The sequence below is a fragment of the Moschus berezovskii genome, chromosome 1 (genome assembly GCF_049115385.1).
Source record: "Moschus berezovskii isolate FMDL1 chromosome 1, NW_MosBer_1.0, whole genome shotgun sequence".
Lineage (NCBI taxonomy): Eukaryota > Metazoa > Chordata > Mammalia > Artiodactyla > Moschidae > Moschus > Moschus berezovskii.
In genome coordinates, this window is record NC_142460.1 from 17,519,125 (window position 1) to 17,538,446 (window position 19,322).

Consider the following 19,322-nt stretch of genomic DNA (forward strand, 5'->3'; position numbering starts at 1 on the left):
GTCCCCCTGATGGTAAGGAGGAAACTCTAGGCAGTACAGAGACCACATTTTGGGTGTTATTCTTCTACTTTTGAGAAAATGAGCACTCTGCTCTGTGAGTGTCCTATTTCAGTGCAGGTAACTTTTGAAAACAGTGATAGATATGCCATAATATATATTTAGTGATAATTATTACGTGTTTTTCATCGTATTTTCCCCATCTTACTATTTTAAACATTATGGAGAGGTAATGAAATTTATTGCAGCAGCAAATAATGTCATAGCTTTCTAAGAGCTTTCTAAATTTTACCTTATTTACCTATTTACCATTAGTGTCTGTACCATGAATGAAACAGGAGGCTTGTTTTGTATTGATGTGTTTGTCTTGGAGACATGTGGTTTGATGTAAGAGGACTAGTAGAGTTCAAAGACCTGGCGAAAAGGCTGCAGCTTCCTCATATTTGTAACTTTTTCCTTTCCAGAATCATTACAGCTAATGAGTTAATTGATGTTTGTAGAAGTGCTTAGTACAGTTGTCAGTAGGTGTAATTCTTGTAATTGCCTATTAAAATGTTAGAAGGTAGCATATTCTCAAGGAAAACCTTTTTGTACAAAATTTAGTCTATTTTTACAGAGTTAAGGCTCTTACTGTGAAGTAGCTGTATAAGAGGTATCGGACGCAGTGTTTATAAACCTAGCAAACGGTGTTGTTTATTGAATTATAGTTGATTAACTATATTCTGTTAGTTTCAGGTGTACAACACAGTTACTGAGATAAATATGTATATGTGTGTGTATATTATATAAATGGGGCTTCCCTGCTGGCTCAGACTGTAAAGAATCTCTGCAATGCAGGAGACCTGGGTTCAATCCTTGGGTTGTGAAGATCCCCTGGAGAAGGTGGAGAAGGCAGTGGCAACCCACTCCAGTCCTCTTGCCTGGAAAATCCCATGGACAGAGGAGCCTGGTAGGCTGCAGTCCGTGGGGTCTCAAAGAGTCAGACACAACTGATCACCTCTTTCACTTTTCACTTTCATGCATTGGAGAAGGAAATGGCAACCCACTCCAGTGTTCTTGTCTGGAGAATCCCAGGGACGGGGGAGCCTGGTGGGCTGCCGTCTGTGGGGTCGCACAGAGTCGGACACGACTGAAGCAACTTATCTGCAGCAGCAGCAGCCTGGAGAAGGCAATGGCAACCCACTCCAGTATTCTTGCCTGGAAAATCCCATGGACAGAGGATCCTGGCAGGCTGTAGTCTATGGGATCGCAAAGAGTCGGACATGACTGAGTGACTAATACACACTCACTCACACACACACTCACACATACACACATATTCCTTTTCAGATACCTTTTCAGATTCAGGAGGGAAAGGCTACCCACTCCAGTATTCTGGCCTAGAGAATTCCATGGACTGTATAGTCCATGGCATAGCAAAGAGTCAGACACGACTGAGCGACTATCACTTTCACTTTTCGTGCTTTTCATAAGTGGCCTTTACTGTACTGAAGAAATTTCTTTCCTATTTTATTGAATTTTTTAAAAATCATGAATGGGTTTTGAATTCTGTCAGATGTTTTCTCTGCATAGTCTTACTTTTAATTCTTCTGGCCTAGAGAATTCCATGGACTGTATAGTCCCTGGCATAGCAAAGAGTCAGACACGACTAAGTGACTATCACTTTCACTTTTCGTGCTTTTCATAAGTGGCCTTTATTGTATTGAAGAAATTTCTTTGCTATTTTATTGAATTTTTTAAAAATCATGAATGGATTTTGAATTCTGTCAAGTGTTTTCTCTGCATAGTCTTACTTTTAATTCTTACTTGAATGTTGGTAGAATTGAGCTTTGAATCCACTTGGTCCTAAGGTTTTAGCTTTTGGGAATGTTTTGTTTTTTTTCTAATTAATATTTAAATCTCCTTATTTGTTACTGGAGTGTTGAGTTTTTCTATTTTTTCTTATTTTAGTCTTGACAGGGTGTATGTTTCTCAGAATTTATTTATTTCTTCTAGGTTTCCCAACTTGTAATTGTTCATCAATAATAATGGTCCCTTATGATTATGCTTCTTTACTTCTGAGGTATCTGTTGTAATGTCGCTTTCCTTTCTGTGTTTATTTCAGTTTCCTCTCTTTCCTTCTTACCTTAGGTAAGGGTTTATTGATATTGTTTGTTTCTTTCGAAAAATGCACTTCTAGTTCTTTCACATGCACACTGGGCATTCTCACACACGGGCAGTGTGTTTAGAGATGTTGCTTAGCAACGATCATTCTGGGATGAAAGATTCCAAACCGTTGAGCTTCCCAGCTGGGAGGTTGTGGCGGGACGGCTCAGGCTTACCTGTAGTGCTTGTGTTGGGTTTAGGGGACTGTGCAGAGCCAAGGGGGAGGTGAGGTGTGTTCGGAGCCCGTAGGCTCTGCGATGAAGAAGATTTGGGGCTACAGGAGTAAGAAGGGCTTGTTGCCCTTTAGCTCCTCCATCATCCCGGGGACAGAAAGAGGTCATCATAGAACCAACTTCGAGCCCGGGTACTACATCCGAGACAAGGACCTCGGAAAAATCCACAAAGCTGCCAGTGTAGGCAGTGTAACCAAAGTGCAGCAGTTTCTGTTGCTCAGAAAGAATGGCCTGAACGACAAGGACAAGATGAACAGGTAAGTGGGGAGGAAGGGCCTGGCAGGGGTCCATCCTGTGAGTTTCCCTCCCAAGGCTCACAGATACCTTTGTGGGATCCAGCGCCCCACAGACTTGATAGGCTGGAAAAGCCTTAGCTGGTTTCGGACCCGCTTATAATTCCCCTTAGAGAGCACTTTACTGGTCGTTTGAAAGGTATTTAACTGAATGTCAGTAATCACAGAACTGAAATAAAAGATGAATAGCATCTTTGTTTCTTCTTCTTCTTCCTCCTCCTCTTCATTTGTCATTATGCATGCGTTAACATGATGTACTCATGAGTAAGAGAGCTCAAGTTCTGTTAGTCAGTCAGTTCAGTCGCTCAGTCGTGCCCGACTATTTGCGACCCCATGAATCACAGCACGCCAGGCCTCCTTGTCCATCACCAACTCCCGGAGTTCACTCAAACTCATGTCCATCGAGTCGGTGATGCCATCCGGCCATCTCATTCTCTGTCGTCCCCTTCTCATCCCACCCCCGATCCCTCCCAGCATCAGACTCTTTTTCCACGGAGTCAACTCGTCACATGAGGTGGCCAAAGTACTGGAGTTTCAGCTTCAGCATCAGTTCTTCCAACGAACACCCAGGGTTGATCTCCTTTAGAATGGACTGGTTGGACGTCCTTGCAGTTCTGTAGCCCTCAAAACATCTTCTGGAACTCCCTGGCTCTCACATTGTTTTTCTCATGGGATTGATGAAAACTTTTCTTCATGGATTGTCCATTGTGGATATTGGCAGTGGACAGATTTTTGATGTTGTCAGCATCTTATTTTTAATGTACACATTTTTATACCATAATGTTACATATTACAGAAAACTGCATAGTGAGAAAAATAATCCCCATGACAGGTCAACTTCTGAGTTAAAAGTGCTTCAAATACAATATCCGTTTTCTATCAGTGTACACTTATGTGTTTGTGTCCCTTGCTGAAGGACCTTAGAAGACCGCTTTGAAGTAGGAAGCTGGCTGTGTCCTTGAATAGGAAGACATTTTCTTAGGATATATCATCTTTCCGTATTTAAACCAAATAAACATATCGTGGTTTTAAAGATTTTGGGTTATACATACTGTCTTTAATTGTTGTGATGAAATTGAAAGGTTTGTATAGCAGACAAGATTTGCCCTTTTAGATATTAAAATTTGCTGGATGACATTTTCTATCAGAAAAGATAAATTATGTGTAGATGGTGGAGAAATAACCTGGTAACTATTTAGAGAAAAGTAACTACATTTTTATATCACCAAGAAGTTTCACATGGAGTATGGATCAAAAATTTTAAATACACAGGGTGAGAAAAGTACCAGAAGAAAACTGAAATTCCTACCTATACATTTTCTGTGTGCTGACAAAGACCTTCTTTTTTTTCTGGTTCTACTGTTTATTAACCTTAATATTTTTTTTTAATTGGATGGTAATTGCTTTACCATGTTGTGTTGGTTTCTGCTGTACAACATCATAAATCAGTTGTAAGTATACATATATCCCACCCCAGAGACTTTCTCGGAATGATTTCAAAGGCACGAATTCCTGAGTTTCCTGGGTTTGGGCACCAAAAAGAAAAAAGGAATCTGACAGTTGATTTAAGTGAAGTGAAGTAGCTCAGTCATGTCCGACTCTTTGCGACCCCATGGACTGTAGCCTACGAGGCATCTCCCTCCATGGGATTCTCCAGGCCAGAATACTGGAAAGGGTTGCCATTAGCAACCCCCCAAATTTAAAAATCTCTGTAGATCAACCTATCTGTAGGGAAGTCGGATGAGCAGACAGGGCTTATCTTTCTGGCAATAATAGGAATGTGGCACAGGTACAAATTGTCGCTTTCAATTTAATTTTGAATTTTTTGTGAGGATTGGTATCCTGTGACAACTTTCAGCCTTTTCAAAAGTCAAGGGAATCTTGGGAATTTCCTGGCAGTCCAGTGGTTAAGACTCACTGCTCTGGGCCCAGGGATCGATCTCTGGTGAGGGAACTAAAATCCTGCAAGCTACAAGGATATATTGTCCAACATGAGGAATATAGCTCCTATTTTATAGTCACTTTAATGCAGTCTAACCTTTCACGATTGTGGGTCACTGTGTTGTGCACCTGTTTTATATCATAATATATAACATACATCATCTCTAAAGCAACCTTAGGCAAAAACACCTCATGGGAATTAGACCAACAGGAAAAATGAGAAATGAACAAACAAAAATGCTACAATTTATAGTTGTAAAGACTGTGAGTTTTAAATTATATTCCAATGTCAGAGATGTTAAAATGTGAGAAAATGAGCATATTAGAATCCTCAAAGTACAGTGTTGTCTCTAATCCTCAAAACAGGTCTGCAAAGGAGGTGTAATATCCTTTGACTTCATTCAGATGTTGTCCTTGTAAGAGAGTAGTAACAGTAGTAAGTATGGTAATATAATCTAAGAGTTACTAGCTGTTACCTGTGCGAGGAACCGTTCTGAACCCTGTGCATGGATCTCAGTGAGGCATCGCAGCGGTGTCCTGTGAGATAACTGCTACTCTCTCTCCATTTTGCTGATGAGGAAACTGAGGCACAGAGAGGCTGAGCGGCAGCTCCTGAGTGACAGAGTGAAAGTCAAGGTCAGACCCACGTCGAGCTGAGTCTCCAGGTCTTGCACATTCCATTCAAGTAGACTGTTCTTTCATTACTGTGTAAGGGGAGCTAAAGCTAATATATGCTGCTCTTTCTCCAGAAGAAAACGAAATATTTGTTTAGAGGGAAGGGAGTACCATGCTGCTGAGTGTTTTCAATCACATGAACAGTTGTTTGTTTTGGAACAGTTACACGGCAGTTTCCTGAAAACTGCTCTTGCTCTCGTAGGACGGCGCTCCACTTGGCCTGTGCCAATGGCCATGCAGCGGTGGTAGCTCTCCTCCTGGAGAGAAAATGCCTGCTGAACCTCTGTGACGCTGAAAACAAGACCGCGCTGATGAAGGTATGGGGCAGCGAACCATAACCCTGTGAGGGGGATGTGATTTAACTACTGAGACTAAAAATGAATTTATGTCATTGAACTATAGGGAACTGGTGAAGCTTGTGGAGTGTTTCCTTTGAATTCCTAGAATTTACACTCTTTTTCTTGGCATGACACTGACAGGCCATAGAATGCCAACAGGAGGAGTGTGCGACTCTTCTGCTGGAGTGTGGTGCCGACCCGAATGTCGTGGACGTCTGTGGCAACACCGCTCTCCACTATGCTGTCCTTTACCAGAATGTCTCACTTGCAGCAAAGCTGCTTTCCTATGACGCCAATATAGAAGCCAGGAACAAGGTATAGCTCAACTAACTTTATTGACCAAATATTTGCCAAGCATTTTTTTAAACTAGGTGTGTTTTACTGATAACAGTATGTAAATAGGTAGACTGAGTAGTGTCTAGCAGGCCCTGTTACCATGGAAACAACTCCAAAGCCAAGTCGGGGTGGGTGGAAAATGTCAGAGCCCACAGAAAGGGCCAAGCTCTCTTTCTCAGCCACCCTTCTACCCCAGAAGGAAGATTTTCCCACTAGAACGTGCTCAGGAGAGGGTGGTAGGCTCAAGTCCAACAAAAAATGAAGGCCTCGGGGGAGTGCAGTGGCGTGGTGGGTGGCTGCTTCCAGGGGCTCAGGGAATGGGTGCAGCTGCTTGGGGAGGGATGGGGGTGAGAGGAAGGAGACCCAGCGCCCAGCAGGGGAAGCTGGGGCGGCGCAAGTGGGCGGGGGAGGCACGGGCCTGCAGCCCTGAGCCCTCCAGGACCCCGGTTCTGAGATCGTGTCAAGTGGCTCAGGTCACGTGACGCCCAGCAAGGGCAGTCACTTGTGCTGGTGACCACTTGGCTTGCCAGAGACACACCTCGGGTCTCCCACGCTCAGCCCTGGGAGGCTGCTCGGTGGGGTTGCAGCTGAGTGAGGGGAGCTGGTGATGGTGAAGCTGCCCCTCCTGCTCTATCTCCTGTGGCTGCAGCCCCGCCAGGAGCTGCAGAGAGAGCTCCCCCACTCTCACAAGTGGACTCAGTTTTCATTGTTTGGAAGCTCCAGCCTTCCCTGAGTGAAAATACTTTGGAAGCACTTGATTGTCTAAGATGTCACTTTAAATCATGATATTACTCAAGAAGCATTAGAGAGTAAAGCGTTCTTTTTTGTGTTTATGGCAGATATCTGTGATAACACTGCACTCGTTAAAGGAAAAACTTTTTCCAAGTATTTTTCCCTTACTGAAAAAAAAATTGTTTTTTTCCTAATTAGTCTAAAATAACACAGTAAAGCAAAATTTGCCTTAGAAATAGACTTTGTCTTAAAACTCATACACGCATTTGACACCATCATAGAAATCTTGCTGCTGTTAACACATTCCAATTTTATGAAAAAATTATTTATATAAAAGTGATTTCTCTCGCATTGCTCAAGGCTTCCGAGGCTAAAAGGACAGGCAAAGGAGCAAGCAGGTGAAAAATGCAGATCAAGGTGGAATTTTGGCAGTTGGGGTATGCCAAGAAGAGGGTTTTGTTTTTTTTATTTAGCTAATTTTTTAAAAATTTATTTATTTCAATATTTATTTGGCTGTGCTAGGTCTTGGCTTCAGCATGCAGGATCTAGTTCCCTACCAGGGATGGAACCCAGACCCCCTACACTGTGAGCACTGAGACCCAGACACTGGACCACCACAGAAGTCCTGAGTTGTTGGTTTTTGTTTTTTATTTCCCCTTCACTTTATATATTTTGGTAAGGTGCTTTTCAGTGTCAGGGATAATAGTTGTTATTTTGAGAAAGAGATTGAGTGAATTGGAGACTTGCCTAGGTATCAATTTTAGGAAGACTCTGCAGAAATCAGATCAGCAGTGAAAAGGTGGTGATTAAGTTGGAAAGAAGAGAGAAGAACAAATATTTAACAGAAATATTATCCTATTCTGGCAGAAACACCCAGTTAGATAGGAGTCTAGACTCTGCTCTCAATCTGGGTCTGGATAGAAAGTAAGGGGTTTATAAACAATGAGATCAGGTTGCCTTTTGTGTTTATTAGTCCCTGTTCTACCACTATTTACCCAGGAAAATTTAATGCCGTTTTGATGACTCTTATGTCTCACGTGTTTCTTTTTTCTTCAAATCCTCAAGTAAGAGAAGGAATTGGCCATGTGGGTGAGAGATGAGACTGGAATGTTTTCTGCGCTAATTCTCAGCTAGATTGTGATGGTGAAAACCACAGTCACTTGGGAAAGCTTATAAAAACATTTATAAGCCTAGGCTGTTCCCTGAAGATTTTGATGGAATAAATCGAGGAAGGCCTGGACGTGTGTCTTTAGAAATATTTCCATGAGATTCTGATACGATCCTTGGTGAAGAACTATGGAGTGATTAAGTATAATTTCTAAGTGCACCTATCTCAAACATAAGTAATCTATAGAAGAGTTGGAGTTTGATCCAGTGCCAGCTACTTCCATCAGCTCCCTCCTCTGCAACACTATTAGCCTGACTTTTTCCTCTGCCTCTGTGATGGAGAAGTTAAAAGGAATATTTTTGGCAATATCTATTGGCTTGAATGATATAACTCCTTTGCCTTCCAACCACTAATTATTCAGTGACACGCCAAGAGTCTTTAGAGGTTTGGTCATGGCGAAGTTACTTCATCTGGAGTCTGACCCTTTAAGACTTTTGCACCTTCTGTTATCAACCAGGTCATTAGGTCAACAGATGTTTGTTACCAACAGGGTTTTCCTGAGTGCAGTAACAGTAATTCACGAGCCTTCTTTTGGTGTCAGCAGGACAGACTCTTGCAGTGAGTCTGCTAGATTTGCTGAGCCTTGGCATAAGCAAGATGATAGCTTTAAACATCAGAACCCATGAAGTTAGTACAGATGGGGATTGTTTTAATCATTTAGTTTCAGCAGTCTCAGGAACTCATTATCCATTTGGTTAATAATCTGGGAGAATCCTAGAAACAGATTGTAGTTTTAACAAGCAGTGGAAACATTCTTCAAGTGGGAATTTTGAGTCTTGTTTTTTAAATTTATTTTAACAGAATTATGAGTCCAGAGCAATTTTTACTACATACTGAGACCCACTTTTCTTGTGAAACATATGATACTAAGGAAAGGAAAGCTTTCACATACAAATATTTGCTTTATACCCACCTGTTTGGAAACAGCAGAATGTAAAACCACAAGTGGGCTACAGACCAAATGTGGTCCTTGGATATGTTTCGCTTACCTACCTCCACAAACTCAGTCAGCATTAAAAATTTAGTAACCTCATGCAGAAATCTGCATTTCAGGCTTCTCAGAGAACTAAATCTGGTCCCCGCTGAGCCCATTCTACTGTTTGGTCTGCATGTGGCGGCCTCCCCTTCTGTACGGGGCGTGTGTTCGCTGGTTTGCCAGTCTCTCCTGGCTTTTTCACTTACTCACGTCACCAGCTTTCCCTCCATAAGCATTTGAGTTTCCAATTCTTGTTTTATAGTTTATTTTGATAACTCTTTCAAGGTTTTAAAGACAGTCTAGTTAATCTATAATTGATTTCATATTGTAAAAGAATCTCTTAAGGATGGGATTGAATTTTTCAAATTAGAATTTTTAAGTTGTTTGTGGCGGTTTCACGCTGAATGAGCCTCCCAAACACACAGGATTCTGAGAGAGCGCAGGGAGAGTTCACGGAAGAGCAACTCCCCGAGAAAACGCTGAGTGCATATTTATTGGTAGCTCACCTCGTAATCTTTAACGAAGAGCAGTAAAGCAAGACAGAGACCAGAACTCTGGGATTAAGGCAGCTTCCTCCTGGAGGTCTGGAGGTAATCACGTGAGAGTCCTCAAGAAAGGTCTTTGAAGATAAGCGGTGTTGTTCTGCGTCAAAATGGCATCTAAGTAATGCTGACCCGTCAGTTTAACTTAAGGGCGGGGGAAGGAACAAGCAAGGGAGAACGAGTAAGATTAAATTTCAGGAGTCTTTCCTGAGAAAGCCGAAAAACAAGCTGCCCACAGTTGGTGTTTTGGAAGAAAAAAAAACAAAATAACTTTTCTCTTTGCATGTTCATGTAGAGGATAATATTCCCACTGCAATGTCTGTAACCTCCTGAGGTTACTCTTGGTCATCCTTGGACAGGTTATGCACGCTACAGATAATATTATATATTCCTGCCTCAGCACTGTTCCTAAAATATGCAGTTGATTTAGTAGCTAATTGATTTTCTCTGGAGGAGTGTTGAGACTAGTAATAGAGCAAGTAAATACTACAATATTCCTGATAAATACTCTGATAGAAGGAAAGATCCTTGGAACCAGTGAATGTTGAAAGTGAGTTTTAGAGAATGACTCTGTGGTTCATCTTTAGAAGAGGTAGAGGAGGAGCATTTTATTATTTATTTTTTCAAGAGACGTATTTGGCTGCACTGGGTCTAGTTGTGGCACGTGGGATCTTTAGTTGTGGCACGTGGGATCTTTAGTTTCGGCACGCGGAATCTAGTTCCCTGCCCAGGGATGGAACCTGGACCCCCTGCCTTGGGAGCTCAGGTCTTAGCCCCTGGACCCCCAGGGAAGGCCAGAAGGAGGAGCATCTTGAAGAGATAGAAGGTGCCCCGGGGGATGAGGAGGAAGGGCTCCCTTTTTTTTTTTTTTTTTTTTACTTTCTGAATTGTATGTTCAGAGAATCTGTTGCATGATTTTCAGTTCAGCTTAGAAATAGGTTAACTATATACATTAGAAATGGTTTTTCCCGTTTTACAGGATGACCTCACACCACTCTTATTTGGCATAAGTGAAGGGAAACAGCAAATAGTGGAATTTTTAGTAAACAAAGAAGCAGATATACATGCAGTTGATAACATGAAAAGGTACAGTTGTTCTTTTTCTTTTTAAAAACCTTAGTGCTGTTCTCTGGTGCTAACATCAAGATTAAATTAATAAGAGGTTTCATTTGTGATCAACGCTTCATCAGTTAGGTAGAAAATCAATTATTCTGACTGGGAATCGTGAAAAACTATATAGCAGAAATATATAGCAGGATTCATATTCCTTTTTAATATTGAGTGATGTCATATGCAACCTGTTCCTGTTTCTGGTTGATCTTGGAGTAGCTGAGGGATTTCATACTAGTTTCATTAGCTTTATAAAATATGGATTCTGCTTTTTAGTTTACCTTATGACAGTATCGAGTTTCTTAATGCTTTTATAATGATTGTTTCACCTCTACTTCGTATCTATTTTTCCTTAAAAGATGCATACTAGACATAAAGGGCTTGATTTTGTCTTTTGGGTGACTCTTTGCTTTCAGTTACTTTCTTTGAAAGATACTGATGTTATTAAATTGAAGAAAAGTCCTTCACAGTTTAGTGACTAAACAACAACAAAACAGTGATTAGTAATCACTGTCCCCAGATACTGTGGGGTCATCAGTTTTTATCCTTTTTCATTTCTAGTACATTTTGATGTTTTCATTTTCAATGAATGTAGAAGGAAGAATGATAGGTTTAATTGGATAAACCGTTCCTTTAAGAAAGATAAGTCAGAGGTGGATGATGCAGATGAAAATGATGGGCTTTAGATTCAGACTGGGTTCAACTCCTAGCTTTCCTACCTGTTAGGGTTATGACCTTCTGCACATAACTCATCATCAGCAAATACGTTTCCTGACACAAAAAGGCAAATAGTAACACATCCTTCAAAAGTGGCTGTGTGTATATATAGTATTTCCTTTAGTGAAGAGCACATGCTTGTCAACATCAGTAAGTGCCACGATGACTATTTTTATTTCCATTGTTGTTAATATTTTTGTTTCAAGCCTGCAAATAGCCTTTGCTTAACCCAACCTCTAGCTGACTTTGAAGTATAATACATCAGACTAAGGAGGAAATGGGGGATTCGTCCCTTAAATACTCACCTGCCTCAGATAAGCGACCTCAGCATAGTTTCTCGTCCATCAAGGACTTTGTTATTATTTTTTAAAAGCACTTATTTATTTGACTGCGTAGGGTCTTAGCTGTGGAAACTCTCGGTTGCGGCATGTGGGATGAAGTTCCCTGTCCAGGGATGGAACCTGGGTCCCCTGCATTGGGAGCCTGGAGTCGTAGCCCCTAGTCCACCAGGGGAGTCCTCATCAGGGACTTTTGAAATAGTAAGTGCTGCTACATGCCATCCCAGTGGGACAGGAGGCTTCTTTTCCATCCCTTCATTTTAGCCTTGGAAGTAATTTACGATGGTGTACACTTGAACATGTAAATGGTCCGCTCTTCATGGACGGGCAAGATGTTATCTTGGCAAAGCATATCAAATGAGCTGTTTCTGGAAGTTAACTCAACTTCCTGAGAGTGACGTTATCTATCTGTTGTTTTAGAACTGCCCTCATGCTTGCTGTCAATTCTGAATGTATAGATGTAGTCCGTCTTCTCCTTCAGCGAGGTGCTGACATCTTTTCTCGAGATCTCTTTGGATGGACTGCAGAAGAATATGCTGCTATGAGTGGTTTTAAAATGTAAGTGTTCACATTAAAATGCCAGTTCTCACTAAACTGCAGCCAAAAAAGAATTTTAACTGTTACTTGTTCCATGACCAGTGAGAGTTGTCTGTTTTTTGCAGGCAGCTTCTATCCTGTGGGGGCACCTTTCCTTAGGTCATAGGTTCCCTGTCATCCTTCCCAGAGTAGTGGGTGTCATCTTGCCTGAGATTCCATAGTTACAGTTGGCCCCCTTATGAGATCTGTTTCCTGTAATAATGAAAATCTTCCAAAGGATTTATCTGCCTTGACTGTAAATGTTTTCTGAGTCTGCCCCATTCACTGGAAATCCTTAAATCTCACGTAAGTTAATTCAGAGAGGAATTTAGAGAGGTAAGCCCTGCCTAGGACTTGCCAGCATCCATTGTAAGAGTAGGGTTATGTCTTCCAAGTGAATCGGAGATGCACATGGAGATTAAGCATCACTGTCAGAAAGATCTGCTGGTTGAGAGTTTGAGTAGGTGGAGAAGGGTGAGTAGTGGTCCAGGCCAGGTCTTGATTGTGATTAGTTTTCTGCACTTGGTGTAATTAGCTGCTGTAATGGGGGATAATTATGTTCTCTAGTGTAGTGAGTTCATATCTTATAAATAAATTTAGGTACCAATTATATAAGGGCTGAGATTCCCTAAACAACAAACCACAAAGAACAACTAGTCACCATAATTAGTCACAGTTTCCTGCAACCCTTGAATGCTAAACATAGAAGAAAACAGACATTGGTTTTGTTGGGATTTCAAAGTAGTTCCAGCAATAAAGTTCAAGAACCATTCCTTTCTTTGGCTGTCTCTGCAAGCATTTGGGGATATATTGCCTCAATGAGTCCTCTTAATCCCCTTGTGAAATAAGGCAGTAGGATCCCGGTTGTGCAGAGGAAGACTCTGAACTCAAGAGAAACAGCTTCTCCAGGAACACAGAGCAGCTGTTTGCAGAGCGGGGCTTTGCGAGTCTGAAAGGGTGTTCGTGCGCCAAGCCAAACCCAGTGAATCCACTGAGCTGTATCGCCCTCAGTGCATGACTGCTGCCTCTGCCTTTCCTTCCTCCTCTAAATCCATGCTGAGTGAAACGCTGTAGAACTTAGAAACGTGAAATGTAGGGCACAGTTGTAGTTTTGACATTATCGCTGACATTGTCTGTCTGAAATAATCTAAGAATTTAACATATATTTGGTAGTTGTTTTTCATATTAGTGTTAAAATATTATTTATCACATTTTCAACACATAGCATTTGCAAACTGATCTCTGAGTATAAAGAAAAGAGGCCTAAAACTCCTCCCGAAAAGAGCAAACCAGGTACGTCATCTGATAATAATGAATTACTCTTGGTGATTCTACCATAGATAAACTAGGAGTGAGGAAGTTTCAATAATGAAAGAACTATGATAAAGTTAGTGTAAATTGAATGTGTGTTTTATTTTTAAATTAATTTCTTAATAGTCTAGTATTCAGAATTGTTAAAGAAGTTAATTGTGTAATTTAACATCAGAGACAGTATTGTCTGGAAAGAATTCCATGTTTTTAATCACGGCCCCTAAAATCCTGTGTTAGATTTTGGTGTAAATGAGAAAAAAATGTTTGTTAGCATGATATATATGTCGTCTATAATCATATTATAGCAAATTGGACTTCTTATAAAAGTGGAACTTTAATTTTTATAAATAGTTTGCATTTAGTGAATGAATAGTTATTAGTTACTGTGTAGTGATTAGTCTCATTGAAAAAGCTACCATAGTTTAAACTGGGAACCTCACTCAACAATCCCTTCCTGGTAGGATAACTAATGATAAACAATGGCCTGTATCTCGTGCCTTTGTTGGTTTTCTGTGAGCTGTAGTTTCTGGGAAATGAGCAGCTCTCATATCTGTAACTCTTGTAACCCTGTCATTCGTGTGCCTTCTTTATGAGGATTCAGTGCAGCTAAGGTGCTGTTATCCCTCTGATAGGAACTCTAACTCAGTGTAAAGCCCCAAAGATCTGTTACTTATTTTTATTTTATATTGTACTATATTTTATTTATAGTGTTGTGTTTGTTTCAGGTGTATAGCAAAGTGATACAGTCATATACATATATATATATGAATTAACAAAAGCAGTTCCCGTCTTTTGATGGGGAGCTCATGGTTTATAATATAAATGGCATTATTTTGAGAGAGGGATAACTTAGGGAAGGCATTGGGTTTTTTTTTCTTTTTGCAGCTTGAGACAGTTGTAAAATAACTTAATGTAGCTGGAGAAGGCAATGGCAAGCCACTCCAGTACTATTGCCTAGAAAATCCCATGGATGGAGGAGCCTGGTAGGCTGCAGTCCGTGGGGTCGCTAAGGGTCGGACACGACTGAGCGACTTCACTTTCACTTTTCACTTTCACACATTGGAGAAGGAAATGGCAACCCACTCCAGTGTTCTTGCCTGGAGAACCGCAGGGACGGGGGAGCCTGGTGGGCTGCCATCTATGGGGTCACGCAGAGTTGGACACGACTGAAGTGACTTAGCAGCAGCAGCAGCAGCAGCTTTTTGCAACTGTGTATTCTATAGTATTTTTTTATTTGGTGATATTTTAACTGTTAATGTTTATGGCACTTTGCTAACTATTTATAATAATTAGTAAAAAAAAAAAAAAAAAAAGAACTGCCATGCTGAGCCAGTGTGCAGCATACCAGGAAGAGATTACTTTTGAAAGATACCTTCCAATACTACAGATTAGAAAAGCAATGCCTAGTTGAGAAGCACCGGTTATTTTGCCTGTTTTACCAACAAGGTCTCTATTACCAACTTTATTCCTCACAGATCCAAAAAGAGTGAGATACGTTGACTTTATTAGACCCAGATGTTTTCTTCTGTGTGTTGGATAACTGTCATGATAGTATAGTTTTGTAAGAACAACATGTTCTGTTGCCATTATTTAAAAGAGTATCATAATAGATTTTCAAATAGATCAACTTGGGACTCTACAGATTCTAGTAAAAGAGTGCAAACACTTCACATCAGCAAAAACACCACTATGTCCGCTCGATGTGGCATCTCGCACATTGTACGAGGTGTCTGAGAACACCTTTCAACTTAGTAGACCTCTATCTAATCAAAGGGGGCTTCCCAGGGGCCTCAGTAGCAAAGAATCCGCCTGCCAATGCCTGAGATACTGGTTTGATCCCTGGATCGGGAAGATCCCCTGGAGAAGGAAATGGCAACCCACTCCAGTATTCTTGCCTGGGGAATCGAATGGACGGAAGAGCCGGGGGAGCTGCATTACATTCGGAAAGAGGGCCAGGAAGACTTTGTTTCCTATGTTTTACCACGCTCTGAAGTTCAGCGCCTGTAGACCAGGCTTCCTTGTGATAGGGCGTTTTCATCCTGAACTGAGGAGCCAGAGAATTTGTGTCATGTCCCAGCAAGACACCTGCAGGCTCTGTTCTCTGCTCAGGGAATGGGAGTCCAGAAACACTGTGCTGTTCACGTGTGCCCTTGTCAGCTGACAGTGTTGATTCTAATGATGTAGTGTCATTTTCTGTCCGTCTCCTGGAGTTTGGTTAGGGTTATGGTCATTGTCCACAGCAGGTTTGTCCTCTTTTTTTCTGTTCTACATTTGATGACTGTAAAGGAGAGGAATGGTTCTTAGGCATTCATGGCCCATGAGTGTAGTACAATCAGTATTCCCTCTAGTGTGGGCTCCAGGTGTGGTCCTAAAGGAATACTTTTAAACACAACATCGGTCTTGAGGTTTTAATAGTCTGTATGTTTCTTTTGTTGATTTAAAATGTGTCTTACTTTTTTCTTTAATAGTGGATAAGAGTTCTGAAGAAGACTGTTTAAGCAGGTAGGATTTGACAGATTTTTAAAAATTGCATGTGTTGCTAAGAGAACACGCAGAGAAGAGAAGCTGATGTTTGCTGAGTGTTCTACCCTGAGTTAGAGACTGCATTATGTGCTTACCATTTGTGACCGCATGGAGTCATCGGAGGAGCTTTGGAAAGTAACTGTGTCCTACTTTTACTTAATTAGGCAACTGTGGTTCGGGGAGGTTGACGAATTGACCCATGATTCCATGGTTAAAATGAGTTGACCTGTGATTTGACAGCTGGCCTACCTGGCTGCAACATCCACACTCGTGTCCCTCAGCAGAGACTGAGAGGTACCCGTGCAGCCTATCAGTGAAACATATAAATTAGTTCTTTGACTTGTGTCCATTTTAAGTTTCAGACACTGCGGGGCACTCCTGTACTCCCTCTACAGTAAAGGGGAGGAATGGGGCCTTCTCCATAAGTGATTTCCCTGCTGAAGGACCAAGACTGCCATTCTTGATGGACGCAGATTAGTCTCTGAACCAGGGACAGACAGTGGAGAAGGAGCAGCATATCCTCCTGCTTTAAGTCATCAGGTTTATTCCACTTTGGGCAAGCAAAAGTTATGTCAGTCCATCAATTAGATTTTCAGTTCAGCTCTTAGGACTTGGTGAAAACATATTATTTTCAGGCTCTGCCAATATATTGGGGAAGGAAATTGCAACCCACTCCAGTGTTCTTGCCTGGATAATCCCAGGGATGGCGGAGCCTGGTGGGCTGCCGTCTATGGGGTCGCACAGAGTCGGACACGACTGGAGCGACTTAGCAGCAGCAGCAGCAGCCAATATATTGGCTGTCAGTCTTTGTTATGGAAACTAAGAATGAGTCTTAAACCTACATATGTCCTAGGCTGGGAGAGATGGAAGTAGAAATAGGTAACTAAAATCTGTTTTGGAGACTTCTCTGGGGGTGCAGTGATAAGATGGTTAATAAGACTTCTCCTTTCAATGCAGGTGGTGTGGGTTCAATCTCCTGTCGGTGGAGCCGAGATCCCACATGCCTTGGGGTCAAAAAGCCAAAACATAAAACAGAAGCAACATGGCAAGAAATTCAATGAAGACTTTAAAGATGGTCCACATCAAAATATCTTAAAATGTTTTAAAGCAGGCCAAATTTTAATTATGTCAAGAAACTTTGTTTACTACATAGATAGCCAGACTTGCTTTTTTTTTTTTTTTTTCGTTTAAAGAAATGAACTCACTCATTTTTGTTGTATGTTTTTGCTCTAAAGGCTTTCCAGCAAACCTCGTGTTGGTTCACGGCTTACATCAGATGATGAAGTCTTAGATTTTGAAACCAAGGTAAAGTGCACTCTTGTGAAGTTACTTTTCGTGCTCTGAATTTAGTTTCATGTAGTATTTACTCTTAAATTCAGCAGTGGTGTCCGTCTTACTGTTTTAGTTTGTAATGGAAAGTCCTTCAGAGCAAACTATTTTATAAAAATATGACTAGTTGATTTTTTTAATTTTTAACTTTGGTAAATACTGAAGGTGGGGTGAAGAAAACAATGGGCTGGAAAATATAGAGTGACAGGAAAACAGTATTGGGAAAGGTTTTCCCACAATAAAGGAAATAGGAATTTTGGTCAAGGATAAAGAGTCGTCCTGTGAATTTTAAACCATAAGGACATGACTTTCTGCCATAAGGGTAGTGTCATCTGCATATCTGAGGTTATTGATATTTCTCCCAGCAATCTTGATTCCAGCTTGTGCTTCTTCCAGCCCAGCGTTCCTCATGATGTACTCTGCATAGAAGTTAAATAAGCAAGGTGACAATATACAACCTTGACGTACACCTTTTCCTATTTGGAACCAGTCTGTTGTTCCATGTCCAGTTCTAACTATTGATTCCTGACCTGCATACAGGTTTCTCAAGAGGCAGGTCAGGTGGTCTGGGATTCCCATCTCTTTCAGAATGTTCCACAGTTTATTGTTATCCACACAGTCAAAGGCTTTGGCATAGTCAATGAAGCAGAAATAGATGTTTTTCTGGAACTCTCTTGCTTTCTCCATGATCCAGAGGATGTTGGCAATTTGATCTCTGGTTCGTCTGCCTTTTCTAAAACCTGCTTGAACATCTGGGAGTTCACGGTTTACATACTGCTGAAGCCTGGCTTGGAGAATTTTGAGCATGACTTTACTAGCGTGTGAGATGAGTGCAATTGTGCGGTAGTTTGAGATATGCAGATAACACTACCCTTATGGCAGAAAGTGAAGAGGAACTCAAAAGCCTCTTGATGAAAGTGAAAGAGGAGAGTGAAAAGGTTGGCTTCAAGCTCAACATTCAGAAAACAAAGATCGTGGCATCTGGTCCCATCACTTCATGGGAAAGAGATGGAAAAACAGTGGAAACAGTGTCAGACTTTATTTTTTTGGGCTCCAAAATCACTGCAGATGATGATTGCAGCCATGAAATTAAAAGACGCTTGCTCCTTGGAAGGAAAGTTATGACCAACCTTGATAGTATGTTAAAAAGCAGAGACATTACTTTGCCAACCAAGGTCCGTCTAGTCAAGGCAATGGTTTTTCCCTTGGTCATGTATGTATGTGAGAGTTGGACTGTGAAGAAAGCTGATCGCCAAAGAATCGATGCTTTTGAACTGTGGTGTTGGAGAAGACTCTTGAGAGTCCCTTATACTGCAAGGAGATCCAACCAGTCCATTCTAAAGGAGATCAATCCTGGATGTTCATTGGAGGGACTGATGCTAAAGCTGAAACTGCAATACTTTGGCCACCTCATGCGACGAGTTGACTCACTGGAAAAGACTCTGATGCTGGGAAATGTTGGGGGCGGGAGGAGAAGGGGACGACGGAGAATGAGATGGCAGGATGCCATCACCGACTCTGTGGACATGAGTTTCAGTGTACTCCGGGAGTTGGTGATGGACAGGGAGGCCTGGCGTGCTGTGATTCATGGGGTCGCGGAGAGTCGGACACGACTGAGCGACTGAACTGAACTGAACTGAACTGAAGGACATGACTTTTGCAATACTCATAATGATATCTTTTATTGGATATAATTACTTATTTTAATAATCTTGGAATCTTCCTGGAGCCTTTCAGTTCCAAAACTATATAGCATATATCATCTAATTTTGCCCCCTACCTGTGACCCCCGGACTTTATTTTGGTTTCTTAGAGTTGTTAGGAGGGCCTTTTTTTTTTTTTTTTTTTTTGTCTTTCTCTGTTTCTGTCGTGGCTCTACATTAAGACTAAAATAAAAGTTGAAATTATGGAGATTTAGAAATTTAAATTCTGTTTCTGCAAAATCCATATTATAAAGGGATTCCACTGTGTTTTCTCAAGCATTCCATTAAGAGTATATTCACAGTTCTTCATCTCACTGAAGAATACATGTTTGCCTAAAA

At 41.2% G+C, this 19,322-nt stretch overlaps 1 protein-coding gene across 1 annotated transcript in view; it reads left to right on the plus strand.

Annotated features, from left to right (window-relative positions):
- Window positions 1–912: 912 nt before the first annotated feature.
- LOC129545946 (ankyrin repeat domain-containing protein 26-like) overlaps window positions 913–19,322 on the plus strand; it is a 66,414-nt gene continuing 48,004 nt past the window's right edge. Inside the window, exons 1-8 of the mRNA XM_088835511.1 lie at window positions 913–2,632; window positions 5,487–5,601; window positions 5,764–5,937; window positions 10,356–10,462; window positions 11,962–12,099; window positions 13,343–13,410; window positions 15,897–15,930; window positions 17,187–17,256. Of these exons, the coding sequence (XP_088691637.1) occupies window positions 2,400–2,632; window positions 5,487–5,601; window positions 5,764–5,937; window positions 10,356–10,462; window positions 11,962–12,099; window positions 13,343–13,410; window positions 15,897–15,930; window positions 17,187–17,256 (939 nt within the window). The 5' untranslated portion in view covers window positions 913–2,399. The remainder of the gene's footprint in view (window positions 2,633–5,486; window positions 5,602–5,763; window positions 5,938–10,355; window positions 10,463–11,961; window positions 12,100–13,342; window positions 13,411–15,896; window positions 15,931–17,186; window positions 17,257–19,322) is intronic.